Source organism: Ornithodoros turicata, chromosome 6 (genome assembly GCF_037126465.1).
Source record: "Ornithodoros turicata isolate Travis chromosome 6, ASM3712646v1, whole genome shotgun sequence".
Taxonomy (NCBI): Eukaryota; Metazoa; Arthropoda; class Arachnida; order Ixodida; family Argasidae; genus Ornithodoros; species Ornithodoros turicata.
The window spans coordinates 42,287,540-42,314,892 of NC_088206.1; the positions used below are offsets into that span (position 1 = coordinate 42,287,540).

Here is a 27,353-nt window from a genome sequence, read left to right on the forward strand (position 1 = left end):
GCCTCCTCATCCGTCGAACAATGGCGTCGCGATATCCCTGTCAGCACTATACTGGGAATTGTGGACCCAACATTCTCGTGTCGCTTACCGACATCTTTACCGCGCGTCATTAAGTCCCTCCTACATCGCTTAGGGCTGAATGTTGCCTTTACTCCGTACTACCGTTACCAGATAGGGTGTGCCAGTAGCCCCTTGTGCCCGGTGTGTGGTGTGCCAGCGACCGCGGACCATGTGATGGTCGCATGTGCCACTTATAGGAGGGAGCCTCACTTGTTGGCAAACGACTTTGCGCGGATTGACAGCCGACCCCTTGACCTCAGACTTATTTTGGGACCATGGGACACACGAAAGCAGATGTCCGTCTTGCGACCCTGCATCAAATTCCTGGAAACTACCGGCCTGATCGACTCCCTCTAAGACCCCGTCAGCGTCGTCAGCATCATCCTCATCACCATCCTCTCATTTTTCCCCAATAGCAATGGGGTAGCATTCTGCTCAGTGAGCGGAAGGCATCCCTATATCATCGTCATCATGTATCTCTCTCTCCCTCTCACATTTTGGGGGCATTGGTGGTTTGCTGGGAAAGTACCCTTTTGTTTTCAAGATAGAATACATGAAACGGTATCTGGAGAGAAATTTCTGTTCTGAAAGATGTATTTTGTACTAAAATTTCATTTCACAGACACAGTGTTGTCCAATTCTTTGTCGAATCCGTTCCGTTAAACTTTTTTGTCGAGTGACCTATGAAGGCTATCATGCACACGATTGTCCATGATAGGGCATAGGTGATGCCACGCAACAGACTGATAGCCATTCACTGTTGTAATGCAGAATTCACTGATAAAACATAAGTCGTTCCAGAGGTGTTCATAGGACGTTGTGATTTTTGAACGCCTGCGATAAATTTGGAATCATATCATGGATGCTCCCTGTGCGTGCAGATTTACAGAATTTTGGTTATTGTTGTTGAAGCTGGTATCGCTTAACGTTCAAGTAGAACCTCTCAAGTGTTTTCCAACGACACCTCGATCGGAGTCCTGGCTCACCTGGCTTCCTGGTCTCTCTGGCAGGCGCCCGCCACACCCACAGATTGCGTCAGCAGCCGCAACAGCATTGTTAGCTAGAATTTTACTCGTGTAATATTTGGATTTGGCCACTTAGTTGCCATATGTTTATTATTCATCCAGTTATCGCGTCATGAAATTCGGCATAATTTCGTTGCATGTTAAATTTTGATCTCGCTACGAAATCGAACTTACAGGTACTCTCACGCAACAAAAAACAAAAAATCTGCATATACCAGTAATAGATAAATAGTGTTTACACGTCCCAAACGTCACCACGTCAGCACTGGACAGCTGTTTCGGCCTTCTTGGGCCTCTTCAGCAGTGCGCAGGTGGGCAAAGTTTGAGCGGGTAGTGTCAGAAGGTCACGTGGAACGTGATGTCCTTCCGTCAGGGTGAGAAACTCGCCACTGAAAGCCCAGTGCAAAGCCAGCGGCTTTCGCTGGTTTTGCACTGGGCAAATAGGTGGGCCAGCCTTGTTACTTCTTTCTGTTGATGGAACCAGCACTGGTTCTCAAATGTGAAGTTTTATGCTGTTTTTAATGCGTTAGCATTAGAGTCCTCGCTAGGTAAGAATCGCGGCATGTTGGCATGTTGTGTCTGTAGCCACGGAAGTGGAGAGAGGCGCTCAGAGGGGAGAGGACCAGAGGGCACGTAGATATCCCGACGCGGTGGCGGCGTGGCAGGTGCAGCTGTGGTGGTCGACAGTTTCAGATGTGTGTGCGTGGGCTCGCCATAGACTATGAAAGCTGCGGGGGGACCGGCGACAAAAGAAGGCTGAGGCTGCGAGACGGCGCCGCCAAGCTGAATAGGAGCAAGTCTCTGAGCAAGCATGGCTGGTATATCTTAACTCATACAAAGAAGATGGAGCAAGCCCGAAAGGCTCGTTTGCCTGCGGATGCTGCCTTGCGTTAGCGTTGTGTAGGGTCGTGTGACGGGTTCCGTAGCGTTTTGAAGGGGAGTTCCAAAATGGTTTTCAAGTTTTAATGCTCACGGATTTCCCTCGGATCCACCAATGGATCGATATTTTTTTTTTTTTATCGTTGTAGTGGTGGTGTGCCTTTTCCCGGCCTTCCGGGACGAGCTGGGCCAAGGCAACTCCGGCAAAGGACGGTGTTCCCTGCCTTTGGAATATGTTTAACCCTTTGTACTGCACTGGTCGCGGGAGATGGTGAAGTTTTGCTCCCCATCCTTCTTACTTCGTACCTGAGGCGGAGAAGGACCCGCTCACTTTAGCGACGCGCCCTCTCCTACTGGGACATCGTGCCGCCTCGGCCCAGAAGACACGTTCCGGCGAGCGCGCTGGCTATGCCTGCACAGTACACCTCGCGTGTTGTCGTCCACGTCGTCCTACTGCACAGACGCCGCGAAATTACAGCGTTGGCAGCATTCTGCGGAGTATTCGCACAGCTATACAGATAACACATGTGCCGCCATTACTGTGGGAGGTGGAGACGCGTTGGCCAACGATCCGGAAAGTAACCAGCGTGCGGCTGAGAATCCAAGGAAACTGCGTGCAGCAAACTGCGCCGCCATTACTCTCACAGTCAGATGCTTAGAAACGCGCATGAAAGAGTCCAGTGACCATGACAGGAAGTAAACGCGTTTAGAGACAACACCAGTTTCTGCACAAGGCCCATGACAACATATGGTCGGATTTGCTATTGCACCGCACGCAAATCTTGTGCGGTCACAGCCTGCAACAGTCCTTCCTATGCCGCAATGCTAACCCATTTTATATTTCATACGCGTTTGGCACAGTGCCAAACAGTACAGTTACTTTTTTTCTTTGAATATTCAAGATGCACAACTTGTGCAGCATCACCCAGCACCAGGTCTTTATCTTAGAGGACAGCACTAAGTATTTCCAAGCATGTGCATCGAATGTTTAATGCCTCGCACTCAAACCACACATATTTGAAACCAATATCATATACCGATTCAAAATGTGTCATGCGATTCCTCAGACGTCCAACATACCGTTCCGAAATTAACGTTCCCTTCTTTCTATTCTTCTTATAGTTTCATTTGCGCGTGCAATCGCGGAAAAGCCAGCAGAAAGTACCCCTCCTGTATTGTACTGCACTTTTTTGGAAAACTTGTCCACGATATTTCTTGCTTCTCTAGGCCTTTCAATATCAGCATTAGCAATGTCAGTCGTGATTTGCTGGAGCTCTAAAGTCAAGGATAACAGCCTGAAAGTAAAACGAAATCCACATTAGGGTGCAGTAGCGTACAAGACTTGGATACGAAGGGTTCACAGCTGTTACCCGGTATGATTCCATGCAGAGGATTATACAGTGTCGGGCTCGCGTAATACGGAGGAGGGAACGGAAACTGAACAGAAGCCATACAGTTTACGGATGATTCCCCCAGGGGCCCTATTCTCGTCAAAGTAACGCGTGCGTTACTTTTTCTGCAAGCTATCACTGATCGCCAAATGAAGAAGACGCGAGGAAACGTCACACGCACGCAACCAATGCTCGAATATTTAAGCGGGCAATTGTATTGTTGTTTAAGCAGGCCTACCGCCTCACGAGAACGCCCTATGGGCCTTGACGATAAAGTCGCTAAAAGAGAGGAACACAGACGACGCAACACAGAGCACTCACTTTCAACAATTTAAGGGGTTAAATTTATTGATTGTTGAATTGTTGGTTGCTTTGCCAAGCAATCAACAATCTTAGTCTCTTTTAGCGCTTTGATCGCTAAGGAATTGTATCAACAGGCCCAAATGGATGTATTAGTGTCATGTAGGCTTGTTGCACGATATTTGGGGGCGATCCGAACCGTACTTTGTAGTGCCAATTGTGGGGTCGTGTAGCTGGAGGTTTGTTCGTACCCAGCCATGTGCAGTCTACATTGCGGCTCCGCAACATCATGACGCAATGATTTCCACAAAAGATATGACGTTCCTACGTACAGCGGTAAGGCAGGGAACCCACCGGACACGACCGTCTAGTAAGGGTGCTCTGCACACAAGGAGGGAGTTTGCGCTGCTGTCGTCGGTGGAAACTTTAGTGCAACAGGCCCATTGTCACCCGTTTGGAACCGGAAACGTGCATCTTATAATTAAAAGCATGCAGAACCTTTAAATTCTTACTATTTAGTTATATGTGTAACGTGCTGATACAAATGCCTTACGAAAGCTGTACAAGCAGAGCAAGATTGTAGAAATAACAGGAAGGAAATACTAGTACTGCAGACGTTTACTAGCTGGTGCTTCAGTCCTCAAATTTAAATCAATATTTGAGGCGCACAACTAACAAGAATGGTTTCTGAAATATCGTTATTTCAGCGGATAATTAATTGACGTTTCCATGTTTTCATGCTCACAACGTGCAGACGTGTAGCAGAACCTCAAAATGAACATAAAACTTTATAACACTGAACGGCAACGCGATCTTGTCAATTACTTTAATATAATTGCGCTTCAACGCTGCCTTACTTTTCTCGTTAAAAAGATACCATTCATGTAACCATTCATGAAATGTAACTGAAGTGCAAACAGAGTGGTGGATGTTGATAATTGTTTCGTTCCGTAATAGACAGCTAATATTTATGAGACCATACTTTTCTTATGTTGTAATGATACTACTGAACGCAAAGAGTACTTTATTTTCCTAACTGCTGACCAGAGGTGGGGAGTAATGCATTACAAAGTAATGAGTAACGGTAAGGAATGACATTTTGCCAGAAAGTAATGAGTAAGGGTAATGCATTACATTTCGACTGAGTAATGCAAGGTTACACTACTCATTACTTTCGGAAACATCCAGGTTTTTTTCAACCCAGCTTTAACAATGTGCTCAGGGCAACAAAAGAGAACGGCCCAGCCTGAGGAATTCGACAATCAAATTCAGAGTTCAACAGTCGGCGGTGTGTGTCACAAGTGTCCACATGATTGTATGACCGATTTTCTGCTGTACGCATTTAGGGTAAAGGAGAATCAACGAAACATAAACATAGCCTCTATTATGGTAACAAGTGACAAGTCCACTAGTGATTCTATGTTTTGGTATGGTACCGTGTTAGTGTCTCTTGTGCTGTCAGAGGTCGTTTTTCTGCCAGGACATATAATTGGTTGTAGAGCTGGGGGGGGGGGGGCATAGTGAAAGGCATCATGGAGCCGGCGGGTGAAGACCTGTCCCATTCGTGGGACGAATTTAGTGCGTATATCGAGCTAGTTTGTGCAATACAACATGAAAATTCCGTCATCCAGTTCCGCTGAACGAGTGTAAAGTATGGTAAAAGACGTCCTGTCGCCGAAGCGGGCAAGGCTAGCGGATGACATCAACTTTGAGCATCAACTGCTACTACGCTGCAATAAATCTTATCTATAGTTTTTGCCTATCAGCCTCGTTTCTGCAGGGAATTAGTGCCTCCGATTTGTGGGATACCCCGGTGGCTATTGCCTATAACAAAAACAAACAAACAAAAATAAAGGACGGAAACTTATGCATGGCACGTTTGAGGCTTATGCCTTAAAACGTTAATGTAATGCCAGAGTAATGCCATTACTTCGTTAACGTAATGGCATTACTAATGCATTACTAACTTCGAAAAGTAATGAGTAATGGTAATGCATTACAAAATACAAGTAATTTCCCCACCTCTGCTACTGACATCGGGCAAACTCCAAGGATAAGCTTCAGTAGAACAGAATAATCACAGCGGCTTCATAGTTTCGGCCACTGTCATGTAGCAGGTTGCCGCCGCTTCGTCTGTTCAATTGCCGACCAGTAGCAATGGAAGAAGCACGGAAAACGGATGTTTACGTTGTCGCTCCTAGAAACGAGGGCCGAGCGAAATGTTCCACCCTGAAAGTGGCGTGGGGCGTGAAGTGAGGGAAATGCACGTTCATTACTTAACAAGAATAGTTCCCCAGTTGATACTCACCATTGTCAACAGCCATCTACGGTACTAACTATGACAGAATTTTATAATATGTGGAAACTCATTATCTGATTACAAGAAGAGGCTACATGGGCCTTCATAAAGTCGCGCTAGCAACATTCTGGGGACCTGTCTTCAATATTTTTCATTTATGAACTTTCTAAATGATGAAAGATGGTGTCTCAGTGTATTCGCGACGTCCGTTGCCCTTGGTGCGCTGATGTTGTTGCCATTATCAGAAAAAGATCAAGCCAATATAGCCTGAAAAAAGTCAGATTTGGAGGTCATTTTTGTCGCACCGCCAGGAGCTCGCTTCCTCTCCTGCCCGTAAAGGAAGACTTTGAAATGATTATAAAAAATAAAAATAAAAAATAGGTGAACCTCATACCGAACGCGAGCCACCCCCTCGTTACCGAATACAGCCTTCGCGTGCATTTTGGGCGAGCCATACGTCGCCCGCGTCGTGACCACGGCATCGTCTCCTTCGAAAGCTGCATTCTCGTTGCGTTTCAACAAAGCCAAAACCAAAACGACACCGCACGTATAGTTGCCGTTTCTGTCGTGTAGCGAGGTCTCTTTCCGCAACCACTCATGCAACATAATTGAACCGACCATTCTGGTGTCAATTCAGACGGGATAGGAACGAGTACGCTTTAGAAAGAGGTTGTTTTCTTCCAAAATAGAAGCAAGGATGGGAAAATGTGCAGAGTGATGTCAACTCAGCGTTGCCTTCAGTGGCCTATCGCTTCACAGATGCGGCATGATCGCTTCGTAATAAATTCGTTTGCATAAAATCAGCACAGTTTTGGAGGGAGATATTTCGTACACATATTCCTCCAGCTGAAAGGTTATAGATATAACGTAACCTTTGTGGTGATGTTGTGGTGGCGTGGCACTTCAAAGTGACACCCGCATCCGGATATGTGTGCAATAAATAAGCACGGCAATGTTTGACATTGTTCGACCGTTTCTTTGATGAATTTTCTCACCTGGCAAGTTCATAGAAATTAAATAAACGAGTTTTAACAGGTTAGCATCGACTCTGCAGCCGGGAGTGCCAGAGGGAAAAATATCATAGTAATTTGTACTTTTATACGCGAAGCAGAAGAATGGCATGGCAGACGATTGTTTCCGAGATCGTCTGCTCCGCGACTACAAAACGACCGTCGCTTGGTCGGCTCCGTCGGCTCACCTTTGACGAAGGCGTGCAAGTAGTTTATCGTTCTTCCAGTGAGGGACTTGCGCCGTACTCTCAACTCCCGCGTCTGCTCTTGCGGTGTATTTGATCAAATTGCAAAACAAAAACACTACGCTAGAAAATCGCACGGTGTTTTCGGTAGCATGGTCAGAGACCAACCATTGGAATAAAATGCCGCCATCGTTTCGGAATCGATGGGGGACGAAGGCGTCCCTTTAAATGTGAGGAACTCTTGCCTCGTATGTAAGTAACTCTTATGTGTATGTAAGTATGTGTAACTCTTGTTCTGCCTCGTATGTAAGGAAACTGAAAAGCGCGTTTCTGGCGGAGGACCAAAATGACATCGAAACTGACCTTCTTTGGCTCTTTATTGGCTTGATCCTTATTTAGAGAACTGCAATGTTGTCAGCGCACCAAAGGCTACAGACGTCACTGCCGCGAAACTATTGTGTGAGTTAAAATTGAGTGAGTCAAAAGGACAACGCTCCACGAGGTCGCTAGTGCGGCCATAAGACGGCCAACTTATAACATATTGTCGTTGGTATGAAACAAGCATGTCATTGAAACAAACATTTCAATACATGAAAAAAAAATATATATCCGCAGTTAGCGCGGACACCTTCTATACTGTCACACTTACGTTTTGTGAGTTTCGTCGAGTGAATGCTCAAGATGAGTGTATTGCTGACCGACCCTCACACGTTCTGGAAAGTCGATTGTTCGGTCAATCAGCGAAATCAAACTGTTCTTCGTGCTTGTCAGTTCTGACTCTAGCTGGCGTACTTCGTCAAACCGTTTGCGGATTTTGTGTACCGTGGGACGCACAGCTTGGAGTATCTGCAAATAAATATTACTATTAACTATTACTATCTCGAAAATAGTATCGAAAGATAGGCGGGCAATTTCAGTGCCGTAAACTGCGACATTTGTGTAATAATCCCAAAATAACGCACTTAGATAAAACACACAGAAAGACATCTCACAGTAAAGAGCCAGCTTCGGGACCTGATGTTGTTATCAACAGAAGACATTGAGCAATTCTTCAATCAAATGAAGTAAACATCAGGATGAGACGCACAACACAGCAGATAAAAATACAGTTATTACAATATATGGTAGGGCATCGAAGTTATCAATCATGAAGACAAGCAGTTTTCGTGGAAAAAGGAGGTAATATGTTACAGAGGTTAGATGGCAACGAATTCCAAGTACTAAAGTATAGTGATCACGCAGAAAGACACTGCAGTTTGCTCCGTAATTTCAGAAAAGGTTTGGAGAAAAAATGTGTACATTCGTCAATGTGCAACGGTAGCTCGTATGTGGATTCAATGCGCAGTATTATTAATCGATTTTGAATGATTTTATCGGCTAGTATAAAGATCATTCAAGGTTGACCGAGTCCTTTATTTACTTAAATACACTGGGAAATCTGGGAAGCACTAAACAACGTAAGTTTTTCAAACTATTCACCGTGCACATCTAGACACTGCCATCGCTGTGGCAAATCTTTGGCGTGCAAAAAAAGTGGACTGCTGTCGTAGCACTGCAGAACATCGTTCTGGAGGGCTTCATCTGTGTGGATTTTCTTTGTTCCAAGGCGCTCTTTAAGGAGCCCAAACAAATGGTTATCTCTTAGGGCAAAATTTGGGTCGTATGGGGCATGAGGCGAAACCCCCCAGCGCATTTCGGTCAGGGTTGCTACCGTCAAATTCGCCGAGTGAAGCCGGGTATTGTCATGAAGAAGAATAACTCTTCCAACAATATCCCTGGCCATTTCATGAGAATTGCGTTTCGCGCGCCATCCTTTACCAACATGGAGTATTACTGGGCATTAATCCTGACCCTTGCTCCAAGAAGTCCGCATGGAGGACACCCCACATGTCTCAAAAGAGAGTTGAGTACTATTATATATGAGAGTAGATAACAATAGGCTCTCAGATTTCAATAACATGCGCCGCCACGATAATATATCGGATAACCCAGGTAACAATGGGAATTGTGTCGATAGGGTTCGATAGCTACCGGGAGGGACATTTAATAGAAATTTGAATAATATTTAACAACATGCAATGACATTTATTAACATCCAAAACATTTAATAACATGCAATGATATTTAATAAGATTTGTAATTAAAAAATCGATCAACTGACGTCACAGCAGGCGATCACCAGCATCACCAGTTTAAAATTGCCGCGCCGCTCGACGCAAACGCTGGATCCGCGCCAAAACCTCGCCCGCCACTTAGGTTTTGAATGGTTGCCAAGCGTGGTTGCCACCGCCGTCTAGTTTCAAGCCAGACAAGCTTTGGTCATCTGTGGCTTTGCTTTAGGTTTGAAACCACAGCATGCTATTCTCGCTGTGGCAACGTCAATGCCCATCCAAAGAAGTTTAAGAGTAAGTGAGAGGCTGCTCTGACATAAATCAACATTCCTTTTGCGATTAAAAATGTCACCGGCACAGCCAATAGTATATCGCAAACGACTCTCTTTGGTGCTACGGTTGAAATATCAGAGCAGGTCAAGTTCAACGCTAGTGAAAACATGCTCTTGCCCCTGAGACAATTGTTAGTGAAGTATTTGCAGTACAAGGCAATAATAATACGAGGTAGCGGTCATTATGAGATACAACTTCCTCTGAACTATGGATTGCAAATCGGTGCAACTCTTCCACTAAGCTTGGTATAGTTGAAAAGATAATCGACTGTGGAGAGTTGGACAGAGGTTCACCCGTGAAGATGCTAAAATACCAGGTGGATACGGAAGAAAGGTTAACATAGTTACCTATAATTCACGAACAGTAAAGTATGAAGTTCCAGAAGGCTACTACGAATCGGGGAAGGACCTTGTTGATGCCATTAACCATGCCTATCGAGCATGGCTTCATCTGGCGCAAGGTGCTCGTCACCTCATCTATAACCCACACAATGGAATTTGTCAGCTGGAATGCATGAACGACAGCTATGTGACCTTTCATCCTTATTTGGCATTGATGTTGGGCTTTGGAATGCGCTCTGTGTGTGCGATCCTGTCTTCGTCCCTTCGTTAGACGTGTTTCTTTTAGTATGGTTTGGAAAGAGAACACCTTTCTCAAGCGATGCAGTCGCCGAACGAGATGTGTTTCTATTCCCTGCTCGGAACATGCAGCATGCATTTCACATGCTGCGATGTCATCGAGAACGAATTTGTGGGTGACGTCAGAACTCCACCTCTTCGATCGATACCAATCAGAGTTCAGGGTAGGAACGATGTGATGTCTTATTCATTCACATCTTTGTGAACGCCATTTTGTTTTATTCTATAGAAACTTCTTACCACTGCACCCAACGCTTTTGCTGGGCGATGGAAGTTTTCTACTCTTTGAAAAGGTATACGTATGTTTTTAGAGATACCGGGTGTTTAAAGGATCTGTGATTTGAATTACTAACCCAGCACTTAGCATTGTTTTAGTAAACACGCAAATTTTACCTAGGTAAAACTTACAGCACTATTTGGCGCATTATGGCCTTAGTAGCTAATGCGCCAGAAAAACCCAAATCAAATCAAACCAAATCTTATTCGTTCACAAACCTTTACTATAAATATGTATCTGCGAAGGAATTGACAACAATTCACAATCGAGTTGGCAAATGAGATAGGTGATTTCATTCCATACATTTCCGGCACTGGACCTGTCAGGTTAAGTATCCATCTTCGTAAATGTATACAACAAACTCGCCATGTTGCGTAGCACATTTTGGTGGAGGCAAGCGAGAGCATCTACCACCAGTCTGCTCCTGAACTTTATCAGGTTGGAGGAGGCATATTTGATGACGTACTAAAGAGTTTTTACCTATACTGACCAAAAAGGTAGCGCCATACAGTGGAAGAAACCTCCTCGATACCGGAAGGCATATAGCCTCCCGGTTGCCTGTCTGCCTTTTCAAATTTCAAAAAATTCCTGCCTCTGTGTTACTAACCAGTTGGAACTGTTCTCTCTTTCGCCTTCAAACTTTTTCATTTTTTACTACTAGTTTACTACTAGTTACTACTACTAGTTACTTTTTTACTACTAGTAGTACTACTGATTAACTCTACAGCCAGGAAATGACGTCAACCAGGAAATGACGTCATCAAGGACGTATGACGTCACTCCAGGCCGCAGCCGCTCCGCCCTCATATCAGTGAGGTCAGTGGATAAGATTGTGTATCCACCAATTAACTATCAGTGACATCACATAGTTATTCTTAGTGATATGATATCAATGATAAGATTAAACAATAATGACGTCATGGTGAAACAAACTAGGAATCGAACTTGGGTCTTTTAGGTTGTCAGACGACCAACTCAAGCCACTGGACCATGGGCTCTACATGTTTACTTGCGTCGCTAATCAGGATAGAATTGTGTGGGGTGGAGACGTCGTTTGATTTCTTTTACGCCAGGTGGCGTCATGGGGAGTTGAGTTCGTTCATCTAGAGATGGCAGCACTTCCAGCAAATTTACCGCCGTTCAACAGATGGCGCTACCGATAGATATAGCACTTGGTAACAATGGGGCGCTCAGGTTACATGCGACACGCACACGCACGATAAGATAGCTCAGAAAACAATGGAAATCATGTATCGATAGTGTGAACAATGGGTTCCCAGGTTTCAATAACATGCGCCGCCAGGATAAGGTAACGGTTAACTCAGGTAAACAATGGGAACTCACCTGTCGATAGTGTTTGATAGGCAGCTGGATGCACATTTAATGACACTTAATAACACGCAATGACGGTTAATAACACGCAATGACGGTTAATAACAAGCAATGGCATGTAATAACACGCAAATGACATGTAATAACGCGCAAATGACATTTAATAACACGCAATAACATCCGATGACATTTAATAGCATTTTCCGATCGGGTTGACGTCCCGATCAGTCCGTCACCTAGGTTGGTTGCCGCGTCAGAGCGCCAGGTAGGTTTCCGACCATGTGTAGTTTTGGTTTCGGTTTGAAATTCCCACCAAGCGCCCTCTAGTTTTCAAGCTTTGACCGTCTGTAGTTTCAGTTTCGGTTTGAAAAAACAAATGGACGTCGGGGCCCGCCACCTAGGTTGGTTGCCGCGCTAGAGCGCCAGCTAGGTTGGTTTCTGACCATGTTTAGTTTTGGTTTCGGTTTGAAATTCCCACCAAGCGCCCTCTAATTTTCAAGCTTTGGCCGTCTGTAGTTTCAAAAAGCAATCTGGAAAACAAAGGAAAACGAAACATCCTGTGAATGCTTTTCTCAATCAGAACAAAGTCTGGGACGGCTAAGATCTTGATCGGGTGCCACGCAACAACAACAAGCAGCATTATCAAAGAGTCGGCTAACGTTTCCACTTTCCGATATGTCTCTCATACTGTGTCGTGCATTTGCGTTGGAGTACGGCCTTTGGACATGCCACACGCTAAAGTAAATAACCCGCTGACAATACCCTCAACAATCACTATAAAGTAGAGGTGTTCTATAGACATGCATTTCCAAACTTGTGTTGCTCATTGTGACAACAGCAAACAACGAATCGAGAAACAGCGCATGACCGCGTATTGTGGTTACCAGCTGTGACGGTTTCGAAATAAAAATAACCAAAATGGCATAAGGGCGAGGGTATACTCACATCTTGCATGACGAACTAGCACTGGGAACGGGACAGAGAGAAGAGGGTCGTCCATGGAGGTTCGTTCACAATCACCGGACTCAGTCTTCGACAGCTAGCTTATAAGACCCGTGATTTTTGTTTTATTTCAAGGGAAGGAGGGATCACGCGAATGCATCGTGGACAGCTTCTCCTTTCGCAGGAGCAGCATGTGAAATGCGATACCTCTTGCCGCAACGCTCTTCTTTCTTCTTCTTTTTGTATGATAACACAAGCCGCGAAACACTGTGTCGGAGACACCCGTCTGGCTTTTTCCAAGCGCTCTTTGGGAACGCCAACCACACAAAAACATTATCGTCCTCGCAAGATGTATTTTCGACTGCCGCACAAAGTAAATAGAGTTATATATGTGACAGTTGAATGAAATCCGTGCTTGATAGTGTACGTCAATAAGACGCTGTCGCTTTGTAGCAAGTTGCATGATCTCGAAGCGAGTGGAATACTCAAACGGTTTCACTCATTCTTACGTGACCGTTAGATTAGTAAAACGAAGGATGTACCTTGAAACGAAAGAAAAAAAAGGAATCGACTATATGGAGCGCGGAATACATTTCCTTTGGAGATTCCCAGATGACTTGATTTCGACGATTATTCGCTAATCGCTAGAACTTCAAACAGCACAATATTCGTCTCAACTTGAAATGGTTCCATAAAATGTGCCCTCTTGACTGCTGTTAAACTAATTTTAATAGGTCCTTTCGAGCAAGGTATGCTTTCTGATTAGGCGGAGGTATCCAGTTTGGCTCTCACGTTTAACCATGACTTCTTCATTTTAATATCGAACACTTTTTCCTTGATGTGCATGTAGCTTCTCGTAAGGAGAGCAAAATGGTATCAGCCGAAAATTGTCTAATGGTTCACGGCGCTTGATATGGTCATCGAGTTCAACGAATGTGGATACATGAGATGCTGAAACTCTCACAAAATGAATTTCTGCTCTTCAATCATCGTTGGTCCAAACGATGCAAATCCTACCAGATATGAACACAAGGTGTCAAATAGAACTCTGTTAGCGTTCCGATATGTATGCGGCTGACATATGGGTGATAGTGAGTATAATAGGGAAAAAATGCTTAAACATATAACCAGACCGCGATCTGTAAATATATGATAGTCTACATTTCAGTAGGTTAGGTTTAGTAGGTTCTCCCCTCATCTCTATGTTGTCGATCTATAAGAAAGCATTCCATTAGGTCCAAATTACGATCTTTCAATTGATAGATTCGAAATGATAGCTTTCCAACTCAATGTCGAATAATTATGGATGATATAACATAAGGTATTGGTTGGCGTGCTTTATCCATCCTGGGGTGTGCTAGCTGTTAACTTCATCGATTTCTAATAGCATAGAATAATTGATTCCTTACACATACCTGCTTGCGAATCGTTCACATGTTGCTACATGTTGGTACATATAGCTACATTTGATTATCACGAATATGGAATACTTAATTCTCTTGTGAGTGTCTGTATAGCTTGAAATGGGATAGTATCTATTCTTTACATGTGTTGTCTAGAATGTCTTATAGAAATGGTTTGCCCGCGTGTGGACATTGAGTCTATCCATCATGTCGCCCTGTTAATGTATGATTTCTATCGTTTCTTGCGTTAACTATTTACAATTATTGCTAAGATTGGTTGCAGGTGGATCTATCCCTGCCTCTCGAGAAAGGGATGGAGGTTACATATTTGAGTGTCAGATGTCCTATAATTAAAAAAATGAATTTGATTTGATTGTCATCGTATGGATTGAAAACATCTTATTGAAGCTAAAAGCCGTGTCCCTGATGTAAAATAATTATCGCTAGCTTTGATTTCATTCTTCAGATAGAAACATAGTGGTGGTGGTTTGTCGTTTTCATAGACTGCTTGAGTCTCACTCCTCTGCCTCTGTCGATTTCTTGGTGACTGCCTAATATGTTGTGATAGACTTGTTCTGGGTGGTCGGTTTCTATCATAAAGAGTTATTTCTAGCATTTATTTTTTATTTTTTTAGATATTAAGTTGTGGTATAGAAAATTCAGTGATTAATTTGCTGGACCTCTGGGGATTGATTCCTCTGTCGTAGAATAATTACAGTTAGCTCTGATTTTATTCCCTAGATGTGACAAAAAAAGTGTGATGTAGATAACAAAATATTTTTACTCGTGTTTTACTTGTGCTTACCGTCATGTCATACGATGCCAAATAAAGTTTAACTTGATACATTCGAATTGGTAACTGAGTCTTAATAGTTAGCCTGGATGACCTGATACAACATCGAATCGACATTGTAAGGAATGGGAGTATGCAACGTACATAACTCTACGATTTCTATAATATCTAGGGAATATAATCAGAACTAACAACAATTGTTCTATATCAACCCTCCCAGCAATAGGCCATCCATCCAAACGCTCACTTTTCTATGTCACAACTATTTTTAATATCTGAGAAGGAAAATCAATGCTAGCACCAAGTATTCTTTATCATAGTAGCCGACCAGCTACAATCAATCTCTTGTAGCATATTATTTCAGTCATCAAGGAATCGACAGAGGTGAGACTCAAGCGGTCTATCAAACGAAGAACAACCACCACTATGTTACTATCTGAGGAATAAAATCACAGCAAGGGATAATTGAGTCTCTGTATGCAATACGGGGATAAGTCGAAAATCCCAAACCGAGAAAACTGCGAGTGAATATTTGGTAAAGTAGTTGCAGATAAGTTCCCTCGAATAACGCAAATGCAAAATGTGTAACATATATGCGTGTGTCTACTCTACATGCATGTCCCGTTAGCGTCCTTTCTGAGTGTGTGATTTAGCAGAGATTGAACAAATCCAGGAGCATGACATATCCCCTTTTTCTATATAACAAAGCACGCACAGGGCTTTCGTGCAGGAAAAAGACACTTTTCATGAGTCGGACTTTCATGGTGACGGCAGGATGTCCGAAGTTACCTTTGTGCAGTGGAGCAGCCTAGATCGTGATTATCGTGCTGCTAAACGAGCATAATCTTGAAAATAATGTTCTGTATGAGCAGCAAAACATGACTTATTAGTATAGTGAGCACGTTTTCCGATTAAAACGCTCAGTAGCACTGCTGACACTGTTACGTGAGGTAGGAAGAACATGTTTTTCGAGCGGAAGTCCAAGTTGATTTCTGCACCCAAGCAAAATTTAAGCTTTAATATAAAGGGATATTAAGCTTATAATAGAGAAAATTTAACAAAAACACAAAAAGGGGATAATTTGACATATCCCCTTATTGCACATAGAGGTTCAATCATTTTATGTGAAAAGCACAACCTTTAATTCCGAGAAGCGATTCTCAATCAACATGCTGGCAATTAACTATTATAGTATGTTGCTAATATTATCCGAAACGATCGACTGCACAACACAACACAGGATGGATAAAGCAGCATAAACAACATGCTGCATAATGTAAAACCCCGAGACTAGGGAACACGAAAGGACAGACACAACACGAAGTCGTTTCGTGTTCCCTAGTCTCGGGGTTTTACATTATGCACCATCTTCACCAGCTCGCTTGTTTCCTAGCCATTTTTTCACTGTCATAAACAACATGTTATATATTTTCATCGCGGTTAATTACGACTGTATGAAGCGCGGAATACATTTCCTTTGGAGTTTCCCAGATGACCTGATTTCGACCATTATTCACTAAAACTTCAAAGAGCGCAATATTCGTCTCAACTTAAAAATGGGTCCGCTCCTGACTGGTGTTCAGCTAATTTTGATAGGTCCTTTCCAGCTTATCACATCTAGGGAATAAAATCAGAGCTAACTGCAATTATTCTACGACAGAGGAATTAATTCCCAGAGATGTGTCCAGCGAACCAATCACTCAATTTTCTGTACCACAAGTATTTCTTAAATCTCAAAAATACAAAAATCAATGCTAGCAATAATTATTATTTATGATAAAAAACCGGCCACCCACAACAAGTCAATCACAGCATATTAGGCAGTCATCAAGAAATCGACAGAGACAGAGGAGTGAGACTCAAGCAGCCTATGAAAACGACAAACCACCACCACTATGTTTCTATCTGAAGAATGAAATCAAAGCTAGCGATAATTATTTTACATCAGGGACACGGCTTTTAGCTTCAATAAGTGGTTCAAGCCATACGATGACAATCAAATCAAATTCTTTTTTTTTTATTATAGGACATCTGATACTCAAATATGTAACCTCCACGAAACGACTTCGTGTTGTGTCTGTCCTTTCGTGTTCCCTAGTCTCGGGGTTTTACATTATGCAGCATGTTGTTTATGCTGCTTTATCCATCCTGTGTTGTGTTGTGCAGTCGATCGTTTCGGATAATAGTAGCAACATACTATAATAGTTAATTGCCAGCATGTTGATTGAGAATCGCTTCTCGGAATTAAAGGTTGTGCTTTTCACATAAAATGATTGAACCTCTATGTGCAATAAGGGGATAAGTCAAATTATCCCCTTTTAGTGTTTTTGTTAAATTTTCCCTATTATAAGCTTAATATCCCTTTATATTAAAGCTTAAATTTTGCTTGGGTGCAGATATCAACTTGGACTTCCGTCCGTGTCAGCAGTGCTACTGAGCGTTTTAATCGGAAAACGTGCTCACTATACTAATAAGTCATGTTTTGCTGGTCATACAGAACATTATTTTCAAGATTATGCTCGTTTAGCAGCACGATAATCACGATCTAGGCTGCTCCACTGCACAAAGGTAACTTCGGACATCCTGCCGTCACCATGAAAGTCCGACTCATGAAAAGTGTTCTTTTCCTGCACGAAAGCCCTGTGCGTGCTTTGTTATATAGAAAAAGGGGATATGTCATGCTCCTGGATTTGTTCAATCTCTGCTAAATCACACACTCAGAAAGGACGCTAACGGGACATGCATGTAGAGTAGACACACGCATATATGTTACACATTTTGCATTTGCGTTATTCGAGGGAACTTATCTGTAACTACTTTACCAAATATTCACTCGCAGTTTTCTCGGTTTGGGATTTTCGACTTATCCCCGTATTGCATACAGAGACTCAATTATCCCTTGCTGTGATTTTATTCCTCAGATAGTAACATAGTGGTGGTTGTTCTTCGTTTGATAGACCGCTTGAGTCTCACATCTGTCGATTCCTTGATGACTGAAATAATATGCTACAAGAGATTGATTGTAGCTGGTCGGCTACTATGATAAAGAATACTTGGTGCTAGCATTGACTTTCCTTCTCAGATATTAAAAATAGTTGTGACATAGAAAAGTGAGCGTTTGGATGGATGGCCTATTGCTGGGAGGGTTGATATAGAGCAATTGTTGTTAGTTCTGATTATATTCCCTAGATATTATAGAAATCGTAGAGTTATGTACGTTGCATACTCCCATTCCTTACAATGTCGATTCGATGTTGTATCAGGTCATCCAGGCTAACTATTAAGACTCAGTTACCAATTCGAATGTATCAAGTTAAACTTTATTTGGCATCGTATGACATGACGGTAAGCACAAGTAAAACACGAGTAAAAATATTTTGTTATCTACACCACACTTTTTTTGTCACATCTAGGGAATAAAATCAGAGCTAACTGTAATTATTCTACGACAGAGGAATCAATCCCAGAGGTACAGCAAATTAATCACCGAATTTTCTATACCACAACTTAATATCTAAAAAAATAAAAAATCAATGCTAGAAATAACTATTCTTTATGATAGAAACCGACCGCCCAGAACAAGCCTATCACAACATATTAGGCAGTCACCAAGAAATCGACAGAGGCAGAGGAGTGAGACTCAAGCAGTCTATGAAAACGACAAACCACCACCACTATGTTTCTATCTGAAGAATGAAATCAAAGCTAGCGATAATTATTTTACATCAGGGACACGGCTTTTAGCTTCAATAAGATGTTTTCAATCCATACGATGACAATCAAATCAAATTCATTTTTTTAATTATAGGACATCTGATACTCAAATATGTAACCTCCATCCCTTTCTCGAGAGACAGGGATAGATCCACCTGCAACCAATCTTAGCAATAATTGTAAATAGTTAACGCAAGAAACGATAGAAATCATACATTAACAGGGCGACATGATGGATAGACTCAATGTCCACACGCGGGCAAACCATTTCTATAAGACATTCTAGACAACACATGTAAAGAATAGATACTATCCCATTTCAAGCTATACAGACACTCACAAGAGAATTAAGTATTCCATATTCGTGATAATCAAATGTAGCTATAGGTACCAACATGTAGCAACATGTGAACGATTCGCAAGCAGGTATGTGTAAGGAATCAATTATTCTATGCTATTAGAAATCGATGAAGTGAACAGCTAGCACACCCCAGGATGGATAAAGCACGCCAACCAATACCTTATGTTATATCATCCATAATTATTCGACATTGAGTTGGAAAGCTATCATTTCGAATCTATCAATTGAAAGATCGTAATTTGGACCTAATTGAATGCTTTCTTATAGATCGACAACATAGAGATGAGGGGAGAACCTACTAAACCTAACCTACTGAAATGTAGACTATCATATATTTACAGATCGCGGTCTGGTTATATGTTTAAGCATTTTTTCCCTATTATACTCACTATCACCCATATGTCAGCCGCATACATATCGGGACGCTAACAGAGTTCTATTTGACACCTTGTGTTCATATCTGGTAGGATTTGCATCGTTTGGATCAACGATGATTGAAGAGCAGAAATTCATTTTGTGAGAGTTTCAGCATCTCATGTATCCACATTCATTGAACTCGATGACCATATCAAGCGCCGTGAACCATTAGACAATTTTCGGCTGATACCATTTTGCTCTCCTTACGAGAAGCTACATGCACTTCAAGGAAAAAGTGTTCGATATTAAAATGAAGAAGTCATGGTTAAATGTGAGAGCCAAACTGGATACCTCCGCCTAATCAGAAAGCATACCTTGCTCGAAAGGACCTATTAAAATTAGTTTAACAGCAGTCAAGAGGACACATTTTATGGAACCATTTCAAGTTGAGACGAATATTGTGCTGTTTGAAGTTCTAGCGATTAGCGAATAATCGTCGAAATCAAGTCATCTGGGAATCTCCAAAGGAAATGTATTCCGTGCTCCATATAGTCGATTCCTATTTTTTCTTTCGTTTCAAGGTACATCCTTCGTTTTACTAATCTAACGGTCACGTAAGAATGAGTGAAACCGTTTGAGTATTCCACTCGCTTCGAGATCATGCAACTTGCTACAAAGCGACATCGTCTTATTGACGTACACTATCAAGCACGGATTTCATTCAACTGTCACATATATAACTCTATTTACTTTGTGCGGCAGTCGAAAATACATCTTGCGAGGACGATAATGTTTTTGTGTGGTTGGCGTTCCCAAAGAGCGCTTGGAAAAAGCCAGACGGGTGTCTCCGACACAGTGTTTCGCGGCTTGTGTTATCATACAAAAAGAAGAAGAAAGAAGAGCGTGTCGGCAAGAGGTATCGCATTTCACATGCTGCTCCTGCGAAAGGAGAAGCTGTCCACGATGCATTCACGTGATCCCTCCTTCCCTTGAAATAAAACAAAAATCACGGGTCTTATAAGCTAGCTGTCGAAGACTGAGTCCGGTGATTGTGAACGAACCTCCATGGACGACCCTCTTCTCTGTGAAGAGTTTGGAAATGCATGTCTATAGAACACCTCTACTTTATAGTGATTGTTGAGGGTATTGTCAGCTGGTTATTTACTTTAGCGTGTGGCATGTCCAAAGGCCGTACTCCAACGCAAATGCACGACACAGTATGAGAGACATATCGGAAAGTGGAAACGTTAGCCGGCTCTTTGATAATGCTGCTTGTTGTTGTTGCGTGGCACCCGATCAAGATCTTAGCCGTCCCAGACTTTGTTCTGATTGAGAAAAGCATTCACAGGATGTTTCGTTTTCCTTTGTTTTCCAGATTGCTTTTGTACAAGGATGATGCCAAGCAAGAATCTGGTAAGGTATCCTTCGGTAGTAAATAAAAGAGTAGAAAAATAATGTGCTAAAATAAAAAAGGAATATATACACTGTTGTCTGGTCTCCGACATACATCATTATTTGGGTGTACTTATCACAGTGGCATGGGGAAAAAAAATCATGCTGTCACGCGCCATGCATTTTTCAAACCGAAACCGAAACCGAAACAAAACCGAAACAGACGGTCAAAAGCTTGAAACAAGGTGGCTTCTGCAACCATTCAAAACCTAGGAATTTCAAACCGAAACGAAAACTACACATGGTCAGAAACCAACCTAGCTGGCGCTCTAGCGCGGCAACCAACCTAGGTGGCGGGCCCCGACGTCCATTTGTTTTTTTTTTCAAACCGAAACTGAAACTACAGACGGCCAAAGCTTGAAAACTAGAGGGCGCTTGGTGGGAATTTCAAACCGAAACCAAAGCTACACATGGTCGGAAACCTACCTGGCGCTCTGACGCGGCAACCAACCTAGGTGACGGACTGATCGGGACGTCAACCCGATCGGAAAATGCTATTAAATGTCATCGGATGTTATTGCGTGTTATTAAATGTCATTTGCGCGTTATTACATGTCATTTGCGTGTTATTACATGTCATTGCTTGTTATTAACCGTCATTGCGTGTTATTAAGTGTCATTAAATGTGCATCCAGGTGCCTATCAAACACTATCGACACGTGAGTTCCCATTGTTTACCTGAGTTAACCGTTACCTTATCCTGGCGGCGCATGTTATTGAAACCTGGGAACCCATTGTTCACACTGTCGATACATGATTTCCATTGTTTTCTGAGCTATGTTATCGTGCGTGTGCGTGTCGCATGTAACCTGAGCGCCCCAGTGTTACCAAGTGCTATATCTATCGGTAGCGCCATCTGTTGAACGGCGGTAAATTTGCTGGAAGTGCTGCCATCTCTAGATGAACGAACTCAACTCCCCATGACGCCACCTGGCGTAAAAGAAATCAAACGACGTCTCCACCCCCCACAATTCTATCCTGATTAGCGACGCAAGTAAACATGTAGAGCCCATGGTCCAGTGGATTGAGCTGCTCGTCTGATAACCTAAAGGACCCAAGTTCGATTCCTAGTTTGTTTCAACATGACGTCATTATTGTTTAGTCTTATCATTGATATCATATCACTAAGATTAACTATGTGATGTCACTGATAGTTAATCGGTGGATACACTATCTTATCCACTGACCTCACTGATATGAGGGCGGAGCGGCTGCGGCCTGGAGTGACGTCGTACGTCCTTGATTACGTCATTTCGTGTTTGACGTCATTTCCTGGCTGTAGAGTTAATCAGTAGTACTACTGGCCGTGTCTGATGTGGCGCCTGAACCAGCAATCGGTGCAGTCTATATCAAACAATATATGTACAGCAATATACGAGTATAATATATCAAACACAACCAAATACTCACAACATATGTATCATCGTACAACATCGTGCAAAACATCATAGACAAAGTACAATGGACACCGATTTACATATTACTTGAATATAGTGCAAAATAAGTCCATGCATTATTGGATTACAATAAATGAACAAATAAATGTAAAACAAAACTACCGCAAGTCAGACTTCAGGCACTTCTTTTTGCTTTGGAGAAGTCTGAATACGTCGAGCTTTTCGAGTTTTTAGTATACCTGTACGGAGTGCAAACAATCACTTTAAAGGGACGCTGATGAAAAAATGACGAATTCAGCAGATATAGCAAAAATGGCGCATATTTTATCGCTCCTACCTTCTCCGGTGGTGAGTCGGATACCCCCCTAATGAAGTATATTTTTAATGCGCAATCTTTCCTTTATCGTTCAATATATAGAACACCTTTCTACCACGTTTCGTTGCCGAGAGATATGTCACTAAAGTTAAAAGTTGCCGATGAAATTGCCGATGTTTGAGTGTGCCATGCCATGCATGAGTGTGGCCGGTGCTTTAGTTTCTAGTACCCTAGGCACGCGGCAAACTTGATGCTTTAAACGGAATGACAGTAACTTCACCTCCTGAGCAACCATCGTCCCGAATGACTGCGTTTTTGCAACACGCCCCTGCTTTCAACAAGCCAGGGGGCTTAATCACTTGCACGTGTTAGGAGCTAACGAGAGGCGGGGCACTCGTCGAGAAGGGCACGTGATAAAACACGTGCACGGCGCTCTTCGCGCGATACGTGAAGGGCGTGGGATACGTCACGCACAATGTGTCACGTGCCCATCTTTTCGAATTTCCCGCCGCCTTTTTGAATTTCCCGTTGCTCGTTAGCTCATAACGACTGTAACGACGATGAAGCGATTGAGCCCCCAGGAGAGAACGACGCCACACAAGATTATAGTTGGTGAGGAGGTGAACTTACCGCCATTCCGTTTCATTAAGTGTGGCTAGCGTATAAGGGGCTTATGTAAGTTCACACGCGGACACGTTGGGAATTATGCTGCAGCGTTGTATACACGAATACGTGCTAGAGCTGAGCTCAGGTAGTTTGCTTTCGCAATGCCTTACGTGCAAGAGAACAGAAGAAGAAAAAGAAAAAAACGAAGGGGAGAATATTTGAAAGACCGAAGGTCGCACAGCCGACGACATATACGTCGGTTGGTCCGCGTATTGGTATTTATATACAGGATACTTGCGATAACGGTAGAGATGATCTCGAAGACATAGAGCTGTCAAAGAAAAACTGACAGGTTTTGTTGCAACGGACTGATCTTGAAATGCAGCGCCAGGACACCCTGTGTATAGCTGACTCTGACCAGTATATTATTATAATATGTCACTTAATGACTACTACCCAAAACTGTCCCTAATGTCCTGTTGACCTTTAATTCTTATATATATTTATGTGTATGTCTTAAACGTTAGTAGTCCTGGCAGTTTTCAGTTACTATCTGCTGCTATTTCGTGACTCGAGAAGATCCAAATCATTGTTGCAGGGCACGACTTTTTCGGCAAGAAAGACGATGTCTATGAAGCTAATAAATGGAGAAAAAATACGAAAAATAGTTTTTGTGTTCATGCACAACATCCAAACTTTCGCACTTAATTCCGTGTGAACCGTTATTTGAACCGGAAACCGGTATTTTTTTACCGGTTTAGTTCCGGTTCAGCTCCAAGATGGCGTCGACTCTTTCGGTTCGGTTCAGTTCCGGTTCGGCCAAAAATAACGGTTAATAACGGTTTTCGGTTCAGGTTCGGGTTCGGTTCGACTCTCTGCCCAGGTCTCGCCGTTGCGGCCTTGGACTCCGACTCCACTTTCGAGTGACACGCCATCGAGCGTTTCCCATTTCACAGGGCCTTCGTTCTCCCTGATGTAGCACTGATTCCCGCAGCTGGCACTTATTTGTGAACATATCTATGTCACATTCTTATTTACGTACAACCCTTTTATATGCCGTTGCGAGACCAACAGATGGCGTCTGTCTATTATGCCGGAGCGATTGACGCTTGGTGGAGTACTATTCAATGTAGCCGAACAGTTTTTTCTTACTTCTTTTTGCGTCTGTAATAAAGACGGCACCTCCAGCAATGAGCCACTTGGTAGCGCTTCCCAGTACAGAACGTAAAAAAATGCGCGCTTTCGGCAGTATTGATAAAACTGTTGCAAAACTTAGCGCTATACTAAGCTACATATCGCCAGTCAGTGCTCCACTCTCAGCCGCTGCGGTATAATAGACAGACGCCATGTGTTGGTCTCGCAACGGCCTATAAAAAGGTTGTACGTATATAAGAATGCCGCCATAGACATGTCCACAAATAAGTGCCAGTCGCGGGAATCAGTGCTAGATCAGGGAGAACGAAGGCCCTGTGAAATGGGGGACGCGTGATGACGTGCCGCTCGAAACTGGAGTTGGAGTGCAAGACCGTAATGGCGAGACCTGGGCACAGAGAAAAATTCGCTGCGTTCACCCTACTAAAATAGTGCAACATATTATCACAGCTGCATTTAGGGTTCCGTTGGCCTTTCAGTAACCGCAAAAGTATTGGAATAAGCACTGCAGCGGCTGGGGTATGCCAGCAATTTTCTGCTCTCACCTAAATTTACTGAGATCTCTTTTGGCAACTAAACGTGGTAGAAATGTGTTCTATATGTGATATATATATATTGCGCGATAGAGGAAAGATTGCGCATCAAAAATATACTTTATTTAGGGATATCCGACCTGCCGTCGAGGAGGTAGGAGTGCTAAAATATGTGCCATTTTTGCATTATCTGCTGACTTTGGCACTTTTTTCATTAGCGTCCTTTTAAAGGGTGATCGCTTGCACACCGTACAGGTATACTAGAGGACACATACTTTTCCTCTGCCATATATCAGGGTTGTGACGCGAAGGAACTGGCGTCAGTAAGGCTGCAAAGTCGCGACAAAAAAAGAAGAAGTCGCGAAGATGGCGCCGCCTTACCCCCTCTCCATCTATGGACTGGTTGATCGCATGGAGCACTGGGTGCCTGCTTTCGTCTTTACCTAAGGTAGTTTCCAACATATATTTTGTCGAAAAGGGGAAAAAAATAAAACACTGTCAAGGAGCCCGCGAAGAGGGAATCACACACGTAACATGAAAAACGGTTAGGAGCAACTAATATTTATTCGAACAAGAACTTTCGTGCAAGAGACTGCACTTCTTCAGGTTACACAACTAAGTGCGACACGAGTATATATACCAAGTGAACAGATACAATAAAACAAGTTTCCAGAACTAAGTAAACACAAAACAACCAGACAGTAATACAATGCATCACGTGAGCAACCGTCACATAAGAATCAGGAAAGAGAAGGTGTACGGGTAAATGAGACATTCGGAGAATTGGGGTTCAAAAGATTTGGTGGTGAAAAAACGGGGGCACAGGTGGATGTCTAGCCGTGTACGAGGGGAACACAGCTTTTGTTGAACTGCGTGGGAAGGTACGGGTGACCTTATGGGCTGAAGGGAAAATGGAGCTAAGAATGCTAAGAACAGAAGGTAAATGGAGTAGCTTAGCTGGATGATGGGTTGAACAACTGCAGAGGACCGCCATGAACGTTTAGTCCCCGTGGTTTTAAAGAAGAAAATTTAGAAATGAAGAAGGACTCGCGATTTTTGCGTTTGCAATCGGTGGTGTAGCCAGATTCCAGAATTGCAATGGACAGGTGTGTATCCATGTCGTGCCCGGGAAAATTAAAATGTATAGCAACGGGAGTGGGGCGATTATTGACAATGTCGGATTTATGACCGTAAAACCTCTGACGCATGGTGTTGGAGGTTTCACCAATGTACTGAACATTACATTTCATACATGTTATTAGATAACAAATGTTAAAGGAGTTACAGTGCAAAGATTGTTTAATTTGAAAGGTGTAGTTGTTTATGGTACTGGAGACCGAGGTGCAGATAGAAATAAGATTACAAATTTGGCAGCGTGTGCCGTTGCAGGGACCCGAACCAGGTGTTGTAGTACGGCGCAAACGCGAAGAAGTAAGGATATTCCGGATATTCCTTGACCTGCGGAATGTAACAATGGGGGCAGAAGGAAATAGTTCTTCAATTTTTCGTCACTGTGTAGAATGTTAAGATGGCGCTGGAAAATAGTTTTCGTGTTACGAAGGGCTTTGTTGCAGGTGGTCACGAAAGTAATATTTCTGTGTTCCTCGTTAGGTTGGCTGGAAAGAAGTAACTCTCGAGCATGATTTGGTGAAAGCATTTTCAACTAGATTGCTGGGATAGTTACGCTTCCTGAAATCAGCAGACATTTCGTGAGCGCGTCTGTGGAAATCGTCGGTATTGGAACATATGCGCTTGAGTCGTGTGAACTGCCCAAAAGGAATATTTCTTTTCTGGACATTCGGGTAATAACTACTAAAATGAAGATACTGGCGTCTATCGGTTGGTTTCTTATAAAGGTTGGTGACTAGTTTTCCAGACCGAAATCGCGAGTCCTTCTTCATTTCTAAATTTTCTTCTTTAAAACCACGGGGACTAAACGTTCATGGCGGTCCTCTGCAGTTGTTCAACCCATCATCCAGCTAAGCTACTCCATTTACCTTCTGTTCTTAGCGTTCTTAGCTCCATTTTCCCTTCAGCCCATAATGTCACCCGTACCTTCCCACGCAGTTCAACAAAAGCTGTGTTCCCCTCGTACACGGCTAGACATCCTCCTGTGCCCCCGTTTTTTCACCAACAAATCTTTTGAACCCCAATTCTCCGAATGTCGCATTTACCCGTACACCTTCTCTTTCCTGATTCTTATGTGACGGTTGCTCACGTGGTGCATTGTATTACTGTCTGGTTGTTTTGTGTTTACTTAGTTCTGGAAACCTGTTTTATTGTATCTGTTCACTTGGTATATATACTCGTGTCGCACTTAGTTTTGTAACCTGAAGAAGTGCAGTCTCTTGCACGAAAGTTCTTGTTCGAATAAATATTAGTTGCTCCTAACCGTTTTTCATGTTACGTGTGTGATATATTTTGTCACTGAAATAAAAAATGCCACCGACAGACCTAGGTCGATTTAAAATCGAATTACCCAGAGTT

The 27,353-nt window shown here is 42.9% G+C and overlaps 1 protein-coding gene across 2 annotated transcripts in view; it reads right to left on the minus strand.

Annotated features, from left to right (window-relative positions):
* Positions 1 to 2,928: 2,928 nt before the first annotated feature.
* Positions 2,929 to 27,353, minus strand: part of LOC135397921 (uncharacterized) — a 124,480-nt gene continuing 100,055 nt past the window's right edge. Inside the window, exons 3-4 of one of the 2 annotated variants that reach the window (XM_064629416.1) lie at positions 7,799 to 7,995; positions 2,929 to 3,259 (exon numbers count right to left, since the gene is read on the minus strand). In XM_064629416.1, the coding sequence (XP_064485486.1) occupies positions 3,055 to 3,259; positions 7,799 to 7,995 (402 nt within the window). In that variant the 3' untranslated portion in view covers positions 2,929 to 3,054. Of the gene's footprint in view, positions 3,260 to 4,662; positions 5,885 to 7,798; positions 7,996 to 27,353 lie in introns of those variants that run through there. The other variant, XM_064629417.1, reaches the window with a different exon arrangement.